This window comes from Cyanistes caeruleus, chromosome 14, assembly GCF_971803275.1.
Source record: "Cyanistes caeruleus chromosome 14, bCyaCae1.hap1.1, whole genome shotgun sequence".
NCBI classification, from domain to species: domain Eukaryota; kingdom Metazoa; phylum Chordata; class Aves; order Passeriformes; family Paridae; genus Cyanistes; species Cyanistes caeruleus.
Window position 1 is genome coordinate 10877016 of NC_141714.1, and position 19387 is coordinate 10896402.

Consider the following 19387-nt stretch of genomic DNA (forward strand, 5'->3'; position numbering starts at 1 on the left):
CCCATCCAATCTGGCCTTGAATACTATGAATGAAGCATCCACAGGTTCTTTGGGCAACTTGTACCAGTGCCTCACTACTATGTTTGATATCAGATTAAAGCCCTATGTATATCAATCTATAAACTGGAGACAGCTCAAAGATAAATCATGTAATTTTCTAACTTTTCTAACTGGGTACTATTTGTTCTGGAAATGCAATGAAGTCTTGATCAAATGCTTCTCATATTTATGCTTCCACTTCACTGAAATGAATTTATCCCAATGAGAAAGGCAAACAATGTACAGGATTACAGGATTTCTTAAAGAAGGACTCAAAATACATCCTCTAGTATTGAGTAAGACAGCAGTATCTCACAAAATATACATGAAAGGCAGAAGTATTCAGGCAAGTTGATTAAATAAAACAAACTAAAATGTTGCAAAACATATTTTAAATACTCAAAAATGTTTTCAGATGAACTTACACAAATAGCTCCAGTCCAGGAGCCTTAAAGCTGAACTGAAGTCTCTCACAATCAAAAATGTTAACGTTAATACACTTTGATATTCTGAGATATTATCAAACAGCTGGTGATTGCCAGCATGATCTCAATATATGAGAAAGATGATGTAGAGAGTAACAGATAGATTACTGTGATATTACTGACTGAAAAAATAACAGTTCATTCAGGACTATGTCAGCAAAGCACTTGAACCTAAAAACAAAAAGAATGCCAGTCAGCATTCCTAGAAGGCATATCTTGTTGTCTTGGCAGAAATGCCAAAACAATGGTTGACAATGGCAGCTGTCTTGATGTAAGGTACAGAATTCTTCAAGGCATTTAACTTAGTATCACATCAAATTTTGATTTTAAAGTGCTTGTAACTGCAATGTAAAATGGGACATCTTAGATGGATTACTGGCCCATTGGCAGATCACAGAATTTAGTTGTTACTGAGGGGATATCAACTTTCTTACTTCTATTGGTAACTTAAGGGCAAATTGGTGTTCCAAAAAACTTCAGCATGAACTAAAGAAGCCTCTTGTTCATGTGTACTGAAAAATTAACTTTGTAGGCCACAAAGGTAGAGCTTGGGTTTCATTTCAGTGAAGTGAATGCATTTTTACAACTCTTACCTACCTCTAACATAACACAATTTTTAGCCTTTAGATGCATTTCATTTTTAATCTAAGATTGGCTTATTGGGAAGTGGAACTTCTTTTACCCTTTAAACCAAAGTAAAATGGAAGACAGACTTGGAAAGAAGACCCCAGATGAGAAATGGCAAGGAATCAATATTTTACAGGTTAAATATGTATTAATCCATGGCAGAACTAAACTGTTTTAACTTTTTATACAGACAGTATTTTACCCTTGTGAAAGTGTATTAAAAGTGTATAAAAACTGTGTATTATGGAGTTATTTTGCTGAATGTTATTTATGATACAGTTATCTCACTGGGGAAAAAGCAATAGCTAGTGATATCTGCCCAAGGAAAAATTATTGGGTGGTGGTTTCAAAAGAGCTTGAAAGATTTAGACAGTCAATTCTCAGTGAATTGGGAGTTATGACAGGAGTTATGGCTCTAAATCATACAAGCAGTTTGGAAAATCCAGCTCCTCCTTCCCCCTTTAATTGCGTTCATTTGTCTTTCATTTGCTTGTTGTGACATTCTCAGGCAATTTGAAGCTGCTTCAGAAATAACGACAACCCAAATATATACACCCAGTCTTGAGCTGTTTGAGGGGCTGCATAGTGGAGGAGAGTTGGGCTGATGGCTGCCTCTCTAATTTACTCCCTTGTTGAACTCACAAAGAAAGCAGCACTTTAAAGTTAGGGGCCACCAGGTGCAGAAGCAGACCTAATGGAGGTAATAGAGCAGCTGGAGCAGAGACAGCAGCACTACCAGTGAAGCAAATCCTCTCTCGAGCTGCTGTCAGTGCCCAGTGTGGCTCTGTGCTTCCACCCACAGAGCCTAAAACTAGGGTAAAGCATTATGTATATTAATATGCATAACCCTGAAAACGTCTAAAGTTATTAGAAAAAATCACATGAAATACTAAGTTGTTGCAATTTAATAGATAGGCATGCAGCTGCACACACCAAGGTTCATGCGACAACAGCCAACTTTTATTGAGTGCTGTTCTCCTTATATAGTTTTGAAAGTCCCCGTGGTTAGTCCTGATTGTCTGAATCAGTTGCCAACTGGCCAACTGGCCAATAGCCGCCTGTGTCCCCAGCAGCCTAGACCTGCTCCCCAGCGGCCCATACTGGTAGAGTTAGATAACCAAGGTAGTTATATAATTAATCACACTTCAGTTATTAAATTATAATTAGGATTTTTTATAACTGTGAGGCCTTCAGGCCAGCTGTTAGCCACCACACTAAGTAATAAATGTCTCAGTGAAAATGTTCAATTCTCTCCTTTCCTGTTAATCCTAAATTACTATTTGTGGGTACCAGAAAAAATGCATGCCTTCCAATTAATGTGCACAATAAACAAATAAAATATATATGATATGATATGATATGATATGATATGATATAATATAATATAATATAATATAATATAATATAATATAATATAATATAATATAATATAATATAATATAATATAATATAATATAATATAATATAATATAATATAATATAATATAATATAATATAATACAATATAATACAATATAACATAATATATATAAAATTTATTTATAATATAACAAATAAACTGTTTTGTTCTACTTGACTTAGATTCAGTCTTTAGTGCTAAAAACCAAAGTTCTGGGTCGCTGATCCCATCTTCTTCTTTAGGTGACTTGGGCTTTCTATGAAGTGTTCTCCTGTTTCTGTGCTAGGGCGTTCCTTCTAGCCAGGCACCGTCTTGCTGTGGGTGTTACACAGTGTGCACACACCTGGGCTGATTTGCTCAGGAGGGAGCTCTGTGATGTGCAATATACAAATGCTGCAAAGTAGGCAAGCTCATCAACTCCACTGCAGAGGGAAATGTATCTGTATCAAATTATCAATTATGCTTTGTGTCTGGGCTAAAATATCAATCCTGTGCCTTCATTAGTTGTTACTTGGTCCAGGGCAGCCTGCTGTGCTATTATAGTCTCTGATAAGCCTTATTAGATCTCTTGTCCTGAAATCTTAGGATTCAAACTAGATATATTTGGCAGTATATCTAGAAGCAACTACTCTTATCTGAGTGCCATCAATACATATAACTATATATAACTGAAATTTCAGAAAAGTAAATAGTGTAGAAATTATCTTAATTTTTTTTATTTAGAATACCTGCCGAAGGTAGAGCGAATTGGTGGGAGTTTTCATGCATCACATATGGTGGTATTTTACATTTTAAGATACAGCATGTGGAATCTTGATCACTGTGTAGTGACTGGCAAAGCTCCCACCCATTTCAATGAGGTTAGGATTTCAGTCCATATGGGTGCCAGCATTTAAAACTGGTAATATTTATAACATCCTTGGGAAACTATACTAGCTGACTGTTCATCCTGGAATGTATTGCTGTGAGGGTTCTTTGTACTGAATATTTTCTTCTATAAAGGGGAAGGGACATGAACCACCCTTTTGCTAAGATGCAAAAAATCCTTTGTGTGACTGTCAGCTCCTCATGTGAAAGTATTTAAACCTGCATCTCTAATATGTGCCAGGCAGAGCCCAAAATCCACCTGGCATTGCAGACATCTCCTGTATGTGCTGCCCTGTGGAAAGATGGGGGTCAGTTTTATCCCTTCCTGAGACAAGCACATGTACACAGAGCAACAGATGGAGCCAATGTTTTAATCTCAGGTGAAGGGACACTTGACTGAGTGTAGAAGAGATTTTAGGAGTGCTTCACTTGGGATCAGTTGATAGCAGTTCATACTGGTTTCACAGTAGGACCAAAATAATTTGGGCACAGGACAATACGTGAGTCTTGGCACGGTGCTCTCAGAAGCATCTCCACAGAGGAGCCCAAGGCTGGAAAACGTTGAGTTTCATCTTAACAGCCCAGCAAGAGAGCATGGGTTGTAGACATGAGAGTGAATCCATGCAACTGTTTCTGAGCAAATTTGAACTATAATACCACCAGACAATTATGAATTGAGCTTCCTTTGTCTACGTGGAAATATAAGATATTTCACCATGTTTTGTTTATGTGTTAGGTTAAATTTGTTGTATTTTGACATATTTATAGAAGTGGCATTCATCTATAAAAATTAGTTTTTGCTTTACATCTAAGAAAGATATAAAAATATGAAATGTATATTTATTTTTAGTAATTTGTAATTACTAGTACATTTCTTATTCATTATACTTCTTATATATTGCAATGAAGCACAACACCACAGAGAAATACCAAGTGATCATCCTTGCTCAGAACAGGCTCTTTATTGCCTGCACCTGAGGCTGATTACTTTATCTCTTTACAGTCTCTGAAGGTTGACGTATGGCTGTCCCTAGAAAATGCTGTTGTTTTTTCACTTGAAAGCACACTAAAAGCAATCAAGTGCAACAGAGAGTGTACTGCAAGTTAAAATTTTTTATAGTCATATTTTCTTACCAGTTTTTGGGCTGATGTCTAAATGCTTTATATAAATGAGCCATATGTAAGACAACTTAAAGGTCCACATATAATTCTAATACCTTAAAAGGTAACTGCTGGTTATTTTTCTTAATACTTGCATGTTCTATTACAGTAAAACAGCAGCTTAAATTTTCTTGTGATTAATGATAAACCTTCCTCCCCTCCCTCCAATCTAATACTTATTTAAGCAGCAATGAATGACAGGGAGGCCCTTCCCAGCAGTTAATTACCAGATAAGGTAAGTATTGGCACATTTAGCTGAAAAGAAACAGCCTTTCCATCCATCATTATTGCTTAAATATACCCCAAATTGATGCATTTTCAATTCTCAAGTAAGGCCTACAGGGAATTTTCATTTAAAATGTGCATATAATAAGATGTTTGTATATAGAGAATGTATGTATTTGAAACTATCCCTCTATGAAATCATAGGATCACTGCCAATGTGGGGAGGTAGAAGAGTGAAAAGAAAACCCATGTTTTTATTCATCATGGAGTTGTCCCAGATGCTTTTTTGTTTGATGGAGTCTGGGAACAATTCCTGCTTTGTACAGGATGAAACATGAATGTGATAATCCAACATTTAGCATTAGGAAACCCTGGAAGAGATTATAAAATATAAAATTACACTATTATAAGTATTAAAACCAGGCAATGACATGAGGTCTGGATAATTTGTTTGAATGAGTTTATGGAAGTATTTTTCCTAGCAGACCACTCATGGTATTTTGCTGACACAGTGGTCAACTAGTGACTCAGGTTTCAATTGCTTAATTTCTGGGCCAGCTTGATCCATTGCCATTGGTGTTAAGGTTGATCTAAGACACTTAGTTAGGCACTGGCAAAGCCAATGTTCTCACTGTATTTTTCTAAGGAAATGGTAACTTGTAGGGATGGCACACAAAATAATAGTAATTTTAACTGTTACAGCAACGTGTGTCAGTGTTCTTTCATTGTTCAGAGCATACTTGAGTTTTAAAGGCTTCAAAGTTCCTTGCTATGAGGAAGGAAGCCAGTTCATCAAATAATTCACAGTGACTGTCAGCCAGTCAGGATCTTCAGCAAATACTATCTTATATGATCGTTTTTGTCTCAGGCTGAATACAGAAAGCTGAGGCACTAATTTGAACATCTTCCTCATGTCATATTAACTACAGGATCAAGTCCAGATAACTCACTGTTCTCTATGCTCCTGTTGTTCTACTGTTTAATGGGATGGGAATTAAAGGTTTCAGTCAGAGCTAGGTCAAGAAAAAATCTTATGTTTCTATCTGCTATTAATCCCCCCCACCCAAGTTTTGACAGGTGTTAATTCTTCATAAACTGAGATTTGAACAGCATTAGAGGTACGTTACTCTAGGCCTCTTACAATACTTTTAAATATTTTTATGCAGCTTCAGCAATAAACCTAGGCAGAATCTGATAAACTTCATGGCTTCCCCTTAAATCTGTCTCTGATTTTTTTTTTCAGAATGAAACTGACAGTACCTACAGAGGCATTGCAATCTACTGGGTTTTTTCCCCCCCTCTTTCTCTTACATTTACAGTGGAAATATCTATTCAGGATCCTTCCCCAGACAAAGCTCACAGCCAGAGCCATTTGTATCATACAGTGAATGCCCAGCTGTGTGGTTGGATGATAAATACCAATGGCATTATGGATTCCATGACTAGGTACCTAATCAAATTCTACCATCATGACATCTAAAAAAACGAGCTGCAAGTACTGTTCCTCTGCACTCTGCTCCAGGATGAACTGCTCCAGCAGAAGCCTCTCCCATTCCAGCTGCTTTGCACGCAGTTCCATCTGCAGACATGTTTCCTCATCCCAGTCATCACCCACGGGCTGCGGGTAATGGACTATGCTTTGCCAGAGCAAGAACCAGAAAACCCAGGGATCCATGTTCTGCAGGAGGACGGAAAGAAGGCCTTGAGTGGGGCTGTGAGGGAGGCAGCTAACAGTAGCAGGGACAGGAACACTCAGGGATCTGAGGGTGGGAAGGACAGGGCCCCAGACAGCTGGCTGGCAGCAAGGCCTGTCCCGCTGCCCCACCACCACCACCACCACAGGGAATTCAGGCTTGGCCCAAATTGGGGCCTTGCTGAAGCGAAAGGCCAAGGAAGGGCTCTCACTTGTGCTGCCGTGCCATGGAAGGCCCCTGAGCAAGAGGGCATTTCTTGGGATCCCCTCCTCATAGTCTGGCCTTGCAGGTTAGCAAAATCCACACGGACATCCGGGGACATTCCAGCACTGACTTTCACTCCAAACCTTCCCATTTTCTACAAGGAAAATTCTCATTTTTCCTTCTGCTTGGAAGGGGACGGATTTCCTTGGCTGATGTATTTGGGACTAAGGTTCTCGTCACGTGGAAACGCTTCCGGGCAACCTGAAACTCTTCTCCCCACTGACACCCTCTTTTGTCCCGCTGGATCTTGGGAAGTGCAGTGCAAAAGCACCACCTTTCTCTCCTCTTGGAGGAGCTGCCTTCACCTCAGGCCAAGCACCTGACACGAAGCACACGGTTCCTGAAGGGAGGTTGTAGCTAAGTGGGGGTCATGCGAGGGTTAGCCCAGGGAACAAACAATATGACCAGCGGAGAACGACCTCACATTGCACCACAGGAGGTTTAGATTGTATCTCTAGGAAATATTCCTTCAACAGAAAGGATATCTAGCTTGGGAACAGGCTGCTGCCTAGAGAAATGGTTGAGTCAGCACCCTCAGAAAGGTTTAAAAGTCATGTGGATGTGGCATCTGGGGACCTGGCTGATTGGTGCACTAGGCAGTGTTAAGGTTGCAGTTGGACAGTGTGATCTTCAGGGACCTGTTCAACCTCGCTGACTCAGAGATTTACGTGTAGCTCAACCAGTGAGGAGTCAAAACTTAGGCTCAATGATCCTCAAGGGTGCCTTCCAACACATGGATGTCTGTGAGATTGCCAGTGGAGGGCAGATGAAAACAAATCCAAAAGAAAGAACAGTGGGAGTTCTTTGAAGAAGATTCACTCAAAGGCAGCCATAAGCAGCACACCAGGGCCACTCAGAGCGGCTGAGCCAGAGTGGGGACAAAGGGTGGGGCTGGCTGGGTTGTGATGTGCTGGGACACCTGTGACATCACGGGGACATGTCACAGTGGGGGCAGCAATTCAAGACCCCAGCAGGTAAGGGACAGGCCTTGCTGCCAGCCAGCTGTCTGGGGCCCTGTCCTTCCCACTCTCAGATCCCTGAGTGTTCCCGTCCCTGCTACTGTTAGCTGCCTCCCTCACAGCCCCACTCAAGGCCTTCTTTCCGTCCTCCTGCAGAACATGGATCCCTGGGTTTTCTGGTTCTTGCTCTGGCAAAGCATAGTCCATTACCCGCAGCCCGTGGGTGATGACTGGGATGAGGAAACATGTCTGCAGATGGAACTGCGTGCAAAGCAGCTGGAATGGGAGAGGCTTCTGCTGGAGCAGGAGGTGGAGCAGCTCATCCTGGAGCAGAGTGCAGAGGAACAGTACTTGCAGCTCGTAAATGTTGCTGTGCTCCTGGCCCTTGCCTTGGTCTTATGCTTTATGGAGTGGAAAAGGAGCCTGAGGAGGGAGGAGAATGATGAAGGAAATAATGGTGCAAATGAAGAGGAAGCGAGAAATGGGGATGCAAATGGAGAAGAAGCTGTTGGAAATGAAGAAGACAATGTGAATCGGGAGGAAGACAACAATGATGATGGCAATGTACAGGAAGTGGGCAATGCTGCTGCAAATGAGGCAGATAATGATGGAAATGAAGTTGTCAACGAGGCTGCAAATGCGGAAAACAATGACGACGTTGCAAATGTAGTCCAAGAAGAAGAGGATGATATTGAGGATATCATTGGGGAAACTGTGATGGAGCGCATCCAGTGGCCTGTACAGGACCTGCAGAGAGGCTGTGAGTGGACAACTGTCCTGATGGACAATTATACCATTTGGTTTGGTCATGTCTTGTCAACCAGTTTCTACCCAGTCCTGCAACGAGCCATCGGGGTGGGCAGCGCCTTCGAAGGTTGGAGTCCCCGTGAGCAGGATGTTGTGTACCGCATGCTCATACCCATGACTCCTCCCCAAGGCCACAGCTTCCATCTGGAGCTGGACACCGCATGGCAGAGGCAGGTGAGGAAGTTCCGCGTCCGCGTGCAGCTGGAGTGCACCTGCACGAGGGAGCAGCAGGGCGAGAACATGCTGTGCTTCCTGCACCACCCCAAGGAGGAGCTGAGGAGGAATCAGGATCCCAGCCTCCTGGACACCCTGTGCACCGGCTCCTACCTCGACGTGCAGAAAACTGCTCGCTGGTTCTACCAACTGGTGAGAGCAATCTGGCCAGCTTTGCCGCAGTCACACAGTTGGCATTTAATGCTGCTGCCCTCCAGACGTTCCTGCCGATTCAAGGTGACTGATGGAGATGAGACCTTCAGGATTGAGATGTTGTTCGGGGTGCGGAGAGGTGACTCAGACATCTTTGTGAGCAGCCAGCCTAGAGAGGCCCACACCCCAAGCACAACCTGGCCTGAGACTTATGCTGTGGCAGAGGCCCAGTTCTTCCAGCACATTGCCAGGCAGGCCCCCCCCGACAGTTTGCACCTCCAATGCCTGCAGTTCTTCGCCCGTCTTCTGCTGGGCTTCTGCTTTTCCACCTACACCATGAAGACCATTTTCATGCACCTGCTCAATGCCATACCCGTGTCATCGTGGCGCAGGAGACATTTCCTGGACCGACTGCTGGATATCAGAGATAGCCTGTCTTTATGTGTGAGAGCAAAACGCCTCAACCACTTCATGGTGGGTAACCAGAGGATTCCTCACGACATCAATTTACCCCCAGACGTTCAAGAGGCTACGAGGTACAATCTCTTCCATCGCCTGGCGCAGGACTCGGACGTGCACAGCCAGGCCATGCATGAGTTCCAGGTTCTGCAAAAGTGGTTCGAGAGCATCGTTCTCGATGAACATTGAATGAATGAATGAATGAATGAATGGGAGGAGTCATGGGTATGAGCACAGAGCTGGCCTTGTGCTGCTCGCGGCTGGCAGCGAAGAGCCATCTCATCCTACAAATTTGGTCCTTTAAGGAGAAGAGGATGCGTGCAAAGGCTCTGGCAAAAGTCCCACGGCCTCTCCTGCTGCCTCAGCAGGTGGAGGACCACAGCAGGGCTTATTCTACCTCCTTAAATCCTTTAATTTTCTGGAAAAAGACACACAGATCTGCATAAAATCCGTCTTGAAGTTCCCCACTCCGAAGAGCGCACGTGAAGAGAGAACATGCCTCATGTGCAGCACCAAAGTCACCAAATCCCTCCTGCAACATGCAGTTGTTCCCAGCCTTTGAGAAGGGTCAAAAATTGGAGTGTGAAAGAAGAGGGAATGTGGGTCAGACAAAGGAAAAAGAAACAGGCCAAAAAAGACCAAGAGGAAACGTCAGCGCTGCTTGCCTGGGATCAGTCAACGGATGGCGCCTCTCCTTGTTTCCGGAAGGGACACCTTTAGGTCAGCTTTGGACCAGCCATGTTGGAGCTGACCTGAAATTTTGTGTATATAAGAATCTAGATCTTTATTTCATAGCTAGATATATGTATTTTCTGTAAATATATTTTATACTTTCATGTTTATAACGTATCATATATATCATAGTAAAATACAACACAAGAAAACAATAGACTAATATAAATAATATAAAAATATGAAATATGTAATTATTGTATCATGCAAAAATATTATTCTAAAGAGTTGAATAAGTAATTTTGTTTAAATAATTACAATAGAGGACATATGTAGTGTCACTATCTATTGTGATGCATATTAATGCTTCTATAGTGCATTTTTTTTGTCTAGAATGAGTTTCATAGAATAGATATATTTATAGCATATATAACGTATTTATATGCATATATATAACACTTAGGATAATATTTTGATATACAAGGAAATCCCTATCTAGTGTGGCTATCAGCTGTGACCCATATTAATGCTCTACAGTTAGCGTGTTTATGATTGGCAAGCTGGAAACTGCTTTGCTCTTGTTCCAATAAAATGCAACATTGCAGAATCTGCATCGTGCAAGACTTTCTTGATCTCAGACAGACCTATAGTGAAATAAATTTTTCACGAAACGGACTCCTGTTTTATACCTTTATTTGGACTCTGCCTTGCAGTGGGTTCTGAGGGGTCTCTCACAGCACTGCTTCTCCCACACTGGCAGCTCCTAGGATAAGGCACAATTCAGCTTTGCAGCACACACTGCAGAACTGGGGCTTTCATCCTCACAGGAGTAGCCGGGAGGCCTCTTGTTCTGGCTTGTTGTCCAAAGATGTCACTCTTTTCCTGTCCTCTTTAGGCCATGGTGACCACTCTTAAGCAGGTTCAGGTGATGCAGGAAGATGGTCTTCCATCACAGCTTGCTAGGAAATGTCTCTTTGCCCTTTTATTTCCTTCTTGGCTCCTTGTTTTGGTGTCTGGCACGCCTTAGTTTGCAAGGTAGGAGTGTAGGGAACAGCATTGTTAAATAGGCACAGGGAAGTAAGGAAAAGCGGGTAGAGGTACATCTTATAAGAGAACTCTCAAAACACTTCAACAAAAGGCAAGTAATTAACATTACTAACAACTATCGGGGTAAACAAGTGGTACAACATACAAGGTTTACAAATGGGACAAAAACATTAACTGTACACAACCAAACACAGTATTTTAACTGGGTTGGATTTCTTGAGAGATTTTATTCATGACAATTTTCTCTTGAATATCTTGCTTCTATGAGAAAATAGGTATTCCAGCTTGCACTTTAGGATAAAGAAGCACCAGAATTATTCTTAAAAGCTGACTGCCAATAGGCTTTTGATGTAAATGAGTATATATCGTTTCTCTCCTCTTATCTCACAAGAATAGTTGAAACAAATTTCAACTCTGTAATTGAAATTGGTATATTTGCATATTCTTTTGCCGTGTTATTAAAAGGCTGCACATAATATTATGCATATTATCAGTGTGTAGAAACTCAGAGTCCTGACCAGCTTTCCTCATTGCAAAAAAATCAAACAAGAACTTTATGTTACCAAGTCTTCTGACTAACAGCTTTTAAATCAATAATTAAGAACCTACAAATAAAAACATCTAATAACCTCTGGAAATTTTATGGCTGTACCTGGCAATAAATGAACGCTGGGTTAAAATTTACAATGATCCTACTTCGTTGCATGTCTGATCATTGAAATTCTGATTTAAAACAACGGTCTTCATAACAAACAAGTACGGAGCTTAATACTGGTGCTTATTCACTGCATTTATTTTAAAGGTCCTTTCAAAGTGAAGTGATCAGTTAAAGTCAAGCACAAGAATGAATAAACATTCTGAAACAGATACCACTGTATTCCTGTCCATTCCTCAACTGCTGGCTATGGCTGCTGATCAAAATCCTCAAATTCAATTAGCATGCAACAAATCACCTGAAGTTGGGAGATGAAAATGGTAGATTTAAAGCTAGCTAGTAGTACTTCAGTGGTCCAGTGGCTAGCACAAGGCACTGGGGCTATGGGGGCCTGGAGTGCACTGCTGCCTGGCCACTGTCCTAGGCTGTCCTAAATTGCACTGTGTTTGCTGAGCCAGAGCAGCATCTTCAGCCTTCCTCTGGAGAAGGAGCTCTATCCACTGCTCACTGAGCTGGAAGAGATAAACGAGAATTCAGAACTAGGAGACCAGGACATTCATCCAGACTGTGGAGCCGAGCCCCTTTCTAGAGATTAGAACCAGGTTTTCCATATTCAGCTGAACTGCTAGAACTGGAATACCACCTATAAATGATGAGCAGCCTATAAATGATTGGTAACTCCTGTAATGTGTCATTTCCTTTGCTTCTTTCATAATGGCTTGATAGGAAAGTAAACTTTCCAGGGCAAATATTTGTTTTCCACTAAGCTCAGTGTGGCAAGCACATTTTAAAACTCAGTTCTAATCTCAGAAATAGTCCCAAGTCTTCTCAGATATTCTGGTACAAGAGCCTTACTGAAATGCTGTTCATTCACTGGCAGTTGAGACAGATGAACAAACCTTTTCCTTGTCACCTATTTTACATATTTTGAGCTTTTGAGGACCATGCACACAGACCAGGCTAAGCAACAGGAAGAGCAGCTCCATTCCTTATCACGTCTGGAAGGGGGATTTATAGCACTAATATGGGCATTGACTCTGATGCTCCTCTGCTCCTGGTCTTCTCTCTTGGCAGTGGTCTTTGCAATACCTTAGAGGAAGGGCTACTCTCCTTTAAAGGGATCTTGATAAAGACATCAGATGACATAATTCTTTAGAAACTTGAAGGATCAAGCCTTTTGACTTAAAGAGTGTACCTGGGGTATCAGGATCAGTGTGTACACATCTTTTAAGATGAGGCCTTTGGGTACAAACAGTTCTCTGTGCTTTAAATCACTGTGGAGGGATGTCTCATTACATATGGTATATTAACTTTCCAAGATGTATGCATCTGCAAATGAAAGAGGAAGCTTTTGCAACTGGACACTCTGTTATATCAAATTGACATGGCTTGTTAAAATATTAATATTAAAAAAGTTATTTCCATTAAAACAGAACCAAGTCAATTTACATTTTGAGGGGTCAGATTTCAACAGAAATTAATTGTGCTTAGGCTAGATTACATTTTCATTAATAATCACATAATTGATATTCATTGCTCATTACAGTTAAGCAATTTCAGGCTACCTGTGCTAATATTAATTTAATAAGCTCTTGTAAAAGCTGAATTGATCACAGATATGTAAGATCTTTTCAATAAAATGGAAGATATTTGCCCTGTTATAGTTCATACTCAGGCAAGCTACATGCAAAACCTGACCGTGTTGGAAGGCAATTTTGCCAGTCTGTATTCGTATGCTTGAAAAAGTTGTGCTGTATGAACTGAGATAGAACAGAGGTCAGAAATCACCTTAGTAATGGAACTAATTCTGATTAAAACAAATTTTATATAGGATCTCAGTATTTATGGAGATATTCAGGAAAAAAATACTGGAACTAAACCATGATTGCAGCTATAGGAGCCAAATACAGAAATTACTGTAACCTGGTTTATTTAATTTTATGCTGTATTCTGTAAAAATCTACCATCCACTGCTGTTTTTCAGGTTTGGTTAGAGATAAATCTGACTTGGTCCCTTTTTAGTCTGTCTTTTTCTAGCATTACACATGCTATTAACTGTTCTTTTCATATTCCCATACATTAATCGTTCAATAAAAACAAGATGAACAGGCTTCCCAAATCTCCAGTTTTTGTTAACTACAGCTGTGCTGAGTCATTTATCAAATAATATTATGTCTTGGATTCTTGGCACTAACTTCCTTACAGGCCTTGGCCAGTCTGCTCAGAATAGAGATGCTAAAACAAGCATAGAAAACACAGCCTGTGAGCAAAGCAAAAAAAGAAAACCCAGAAGCTGTGGAAGACATGAAACCAAGTTGAGAAACATGAGAGGGAACCGAAAGGAGAAATCATAGAATCATAGAATAATTCTTGGAAAAGACCTCTAAAGGTTATCTATGACCCTAAAATGAACAGGGATGATCTCTTCAACATGGTGAATGGAAGGAAAAAATAAGTAAGTGTATATCACAGGAATCATATATGATATTTTGCTTCAACATCACATGTGTGGAGATGATACTGATCTCACAGCAACAGAAAAGCTTGACACTAAAAGGTACTTCCCACACCAAACCCCATGTAAGCCTAACTGTTTCTGACTCTCCAAAATGTCTGCCTGAAGGATAAATGAGCACATCTATTCTGGTCAGCAGAACTCATTGAATATTTATATATAAGTTTTCATTGAAGGGAAATATTTCAAAGACATTTTCTAGAACTGAAGAATATGGATATTTGAAAATAAAAGTCAAGAATTTACATATTCTGCAGCTAAAACTATAAATAGACACAAACTAAAGAATAATATATTTTTGAATCAGAATAGTCTAATGGTTACAGCAATGTTGTGTAAGTGGTATCATTTCTTCCACTTGTCTCTGATACATTTTGCAGGGTTGGTATCTCTATTTCCCTGCCAGCTACTACACACTTGCAAAACTTTCAAAGCACTTAGTCCCTGCAGTGAGATCTGCACACCCAGAAGATAAAAAAACAGGAGAAAGGTTACTGTTATCACAGGAGACGTGGATTTGCTTCTGTGCAACCTTAGAGAAATCACACTCAGCATGCCTGTATTTGGTGACTCAACTTCCTGCAGAAATCCAGAGCTACTGCTGAGCCCACTGGCTCTGAAAGGCAGCAACATTTCAGTCCTGCCTCTTGCACCTGAGCCTGTGCTGCTCCACTGTACCATCAGATCGAGCAGTAGCTCTGCATTTGTTTGCTGCTCACAGCTGTCTTTTTGTTCTTGTGCCTTACCTCTTCAAACACAAACTGGGAGCAACAGCTCTTCAGAGTGGCCTACCATGGATGTGTGCATGCATGACCATGAGCAATAAAATGCTACAGCATGCAAACATCTCTGAGAAAACAAATTGTCTTTTAAAACAAATGAAGGAACAAACAAACAAACAAGAGTTACAGTAGCAGCAGCTTCTTTACTTAATTTGTTAAACATCTGAGAAACAGAGGCTTATGAAGGGACAACTAGACGTAGAGTTTCTTTTGTGTTGGTAAAAATATAACATTTACTAGCCAAATGTTGCTCATAAGACTTGCATTTCTAGCATATTTAATTAAGAACGTGAACAGAGGTTTCACAAAATGTCCTAGTGAGCACATTTATGGTTATGAAACTTCTGTTGGAGTACTGAGTATTTAAGAAAAATGACACACCAGACAAGATTCACTCCACACAGTGAAAAAAAGAAACCACTGGAGACTACTTGCAGTAACATACTAAAGGAATAAATTCTACAAGAAAGAAACTCAAAAAATCTTGAAACTGAATTCTGAACTAGGTATCTGTGTAGAAATTTTCAATAGAAATACAAAAAGGGTCCTCTTACAACCTGTTCCTATTTCACCAGAGCAAATAAGAATAGTGTTTGGTTTTCATCTGAGCTGAAGAAAAGTGTCTAAGACTGATATTCATGAGGCTTTATATGCCAAATTTATGAAGGCTGGCTTGTAGTTTGAGCTCTTCTTGTTACAACAAGGAGAAGGTGAACTTTGAATGGAGCCTCAGGAGCATGTAAATCTGGGCAGAAGATAAGGTTCAAATCCAATTTGCTACAGATTTTGTTGACTGCAGTTAGGGTCAGGCCTGAGGCAGAACACCTGAAAAGCTGACCAGAAAAAGTGCTGGGGGCCTCATCATTTGCAACTAATTTACTGCATAATCAGAATGACAAGAGATCAGACAAAACCCCAAAACCAGGCAGATTGTGAGAACATCTGGTAGTGACCTCCAGGGAATGAGCTAAAGGACTGGCTGGGACAATGCCCCTTTTCAGGTATCTCATGGGTAAGGCAGCAGTAGGGATGGTGCAGTTTCTTATTTATGAGCAGAAGCAAGATCTATACCCATAAATCATGGTCTGAGACATACATGTAACTCTAAAGTACCTTTTAAGAAGCACAATTAAGAAAAACTGTCCAGAAACACAAAACTCAGTGCTATGAAATTTAACACAAAACTCTGCTATGATTTAAGAGTCTCTGACACTGCAGCCTTAAAAATCACAAAATGGCATGCTGCCATATAAAACCTGCTCCTATGCCCTAGTCCTATGTTTATGTTGAACATAAAGCTTATTTAACTGTTTTGCGCCAAGCAGGGCTTTTAAAGCCAACCAAGTAACAGAAGATACTTAACATGGCTTGCATGCACAGGACTAGTGAAATGAGGAAACCTCATCTTCTGTGTCTTATTTTGATTTCCCTTTTCCACATTATATTCTTGTCCTGAATAGAAAGCTGACTTTCTATTCTAGCAACTAACCTTATGAAATGTTGATAGACAAGAACATTTATGGTCAGAAAACATCTAAAAATTATAAATACACTATAAATTTTTTTTCTTAATCTTTTGGCCTATAGAAGAAATGTTCCTCATCAGATTATCCAGGATAATATTATGATGTTTGCACAATGCCAATGAAAACTCAGAAAACACATGAATCCTTGAAATCAGCCATTTGTATAGGAATGACTTTCAGCCACAAGTTTAGAAGTCTACATGAAGAGGATTTGCCAGCAAACAACCTTTACAGGAGAATAACTAGGAAATAAGGTAACATTAAGGGGGAGAGTAGCTGATGTGTCAGGAGAGCTGTTACAGATCACAGTAGAACTTCTAAACTCAATAACCAAAATAAAGACAAAATCTTTTCTTTGGTCTTTGTTATGCAGTGGACCAAGGAGCTGTACACTGACACAGGTGATCACTACACACCATGAATTTTTTCTGGAAATTGAAAGAAAAACAAAATCACAAAGCATAGATCACTTATATATTAAAAGGTTTTTATATACAGTGAAAAATATGCATTCAGCCCTGAGCCTTGCTTGATTACTGATTTCAGAGTCTGGCAATTAGAGGTGCTCAGGGACATTATTATCCAGCACAGTGGTTTGAGGAGAACCAGCTTGGAGATAAGGTGACATGATGTTTTAAGATCAATGTAACATGGTGTACTTAAATTAATAAACTTTCTGTGATTATCAGGGCAGTTTCCTCATGGTTTCTCTTCTCCCTTCTTCCTGTGAGCCTTGTGCCTTGATTGTTAACTCTGAAAACTGTGACTCCTTAGCAATTATGTTCAGGGAATACCTTCAGGGATTAAGGCAGCATTTTTGAACAGTTAAAACCTAACAAAAATTGAACATATTGTAATGGTGATTAAAAATAAAGTGGAAAGAAATTCCTTATATGTATAGCCTAAATATATTACTTATCTGAGCACACTAGATCACATCCTAGGATGTCTAAAGATATACAAACAATATACTATAAAGAGAAGTCAAGACTTACGTATACAGTCAAGCCATTTTTACAAGATAAAAGAATAACATGGAAACTCTGTAAAAAAGCTGTCTGATCCTGGTAGATAACCATCACAGTGTGATGCTGAGACCAAATGGATTAGTCTTTGAATATACAGATAGGGAAATACTAGTTAGGAGGACATATTATTTCTTTATTTGATACTGGAGAGGCCTGTACTGGAAAAGTACGATTAAAAAGGCTTTTGCTTGATAATGGAAAGATGCAGGAATGCTTAGAAGGCTTATTCTGTTCAGTTTACTGATGAAAAGATGAAGGGAAAAGGAGATAACTTTATATAAGAACCAATATGGAAAGCATAATTCTGCTATGATATCTTCAGTCTGCAAACAAAGCTTTTAGAAAGGCTCAGTGGTTAGATATGAATGACTGATACATTCAGGCTAAAAATAGGATTCACAGTTTTAACAACAGGAGATCTTGCAACAATTTAATCATGGTGAAGAATTCTATCAATGATAATTTGAAAATCAAAAGTAGATGTTTTTCTTAGAACTCCAGTTCAAAGAAGGGTAAGTTCACAGATGTTTAACACTCTACATAATAATAGCACAGAGGTTTCTGTTGGCTTTGTATCTCCGACCTTCTTAAATGGCACACTAGTTCTTGGGTGTCTGTGTAGGGGAGCAGTTTGCATCTGTTTGGTTGCAGAGCTTACATCTCTTTGATGCACTTGCACAAACTGGGATTAGCTTTTATTTACCACTCAAAGAAGCAAGTCCTGCTTCTCTTTAAAAAGCAAGTCCAGCACTCTTTACCTTCCCATCATCAGATTGCTTCTGCACTTCAGAGCACTATGAGAGGCCAGTGAGGTGAAGATGAGGGACATTTTCCACCAGCCATGATATTTGTAAAGCGTTGATCCATCCAACTGCAGTCTCTGCAGAAAATGTTCTTTAGCTTATTTACAACCATTCTGATACACTCAACAGCTTTGTTGTCTCCGTCTGGCCTTTGGGCTGTTCAGCTGGGTAGATTTATACCCATATTCTCTTTGAGTAACCTATGGATATTTCAGTTAATTTTCCTCTTCTTTCATGACTAGTCTGACTTCATTCACACATACAAAGCATATGAAATAGAAGTATTGCAGCAAGACACTTATTTTTCAGGCTCCTGAACCTGCCTCAGAATATAGAAAAATCCTAATGAATTTTAGGTTACAAAGAGATGCTCTTAAATCAAAATTAATAATTTCAGATAAAAAGCTTAATAAAAGCTCCCTCTTGTCTTGGCTTCCACATAATGAGCTGGGGTCATTCTAAAGAAAAGAAGAGAAATTCTGGGACTAAAACAGAGCAGAGTGTGAATTGTTTTTAATATCACAGCAAATTTAATCATTTTCTGTTTCTTTTTATTATTAAACATTGAGGTAACTAGGAGGGAAAATCAATACTGTACACTATCTTCTAAACAGAACACCATCTTCAAAACAGTGCTTATATGTACCTATAATTAAGCATTCATTGTCCATGCTTTATTGTGCCAGATACATGTGAAAAGGAAGATAAAGATCTGGTGGAAGGAGACGCATCTTACTGAAAATGGCCCTATTGCTAAATGGCTTACACTGTTGAAATGATTGCCATTAGAATTAGAACAGGTGCATTTTGAATTCCAGTTTGTGTACTGGGGGAACTCTGTCCATTCTGCATCTAGTGTGTTGCTTTATTTCTTTGCTTTTTCTACTAAATAAGAGTTTGATGGCTACTAAGAGAACTATTATGGGTAATAAAGCACTTAAACTTCTAAGCTCAATAATGCATGTGAACTACTGTTTGTTTTCTTCAGTGATACCATTGAAGATTTC

General features: G+C 39.9%; 1 protein-coding gene and 1 long non-coding RNA gene across 2 annotated transcripts; one reads left to right on the forward strand and one right to left on the reverse strand.

Moving 5' to 3' along the window:
• Positions 1-3768: 3768 nt before the first annotated feature.
• LOC147650550 (uncharacterized) lies at positions 3769-7663 on the reverse strand. The gene is made up of 2 exons (XR_015276333.1): positions 6709-7663; positions 3769-6481 (listed from the first exon to the last, which is right to left on the reverse strand). It is a non-coding gene; the product is annotated as an uncharacterized LOC147650550 (long non-coding RNA).
• Positions 7664-7750: 87 nt separating this feature from the next.
• LOC111928672 (inositol 1,4,5-trisphosphate receptor-interacting protein-like 1) lies at positions 7751-10699 on the forward strand. The gene has a single exon (XM_023926069.2). It carries the CDS (start codon positions 7880-7882, stop codon positions 9539-9541), a length of 1662 nt encoding a protein of 553 aa, XP_023781837.2. The 5' UTR covers positions 7751-7879; the 3' UTR covers positions 9542-10699.
• The last annotated feature ends 8688 nt before the right edge of the window (positions 10700-19387 follow it).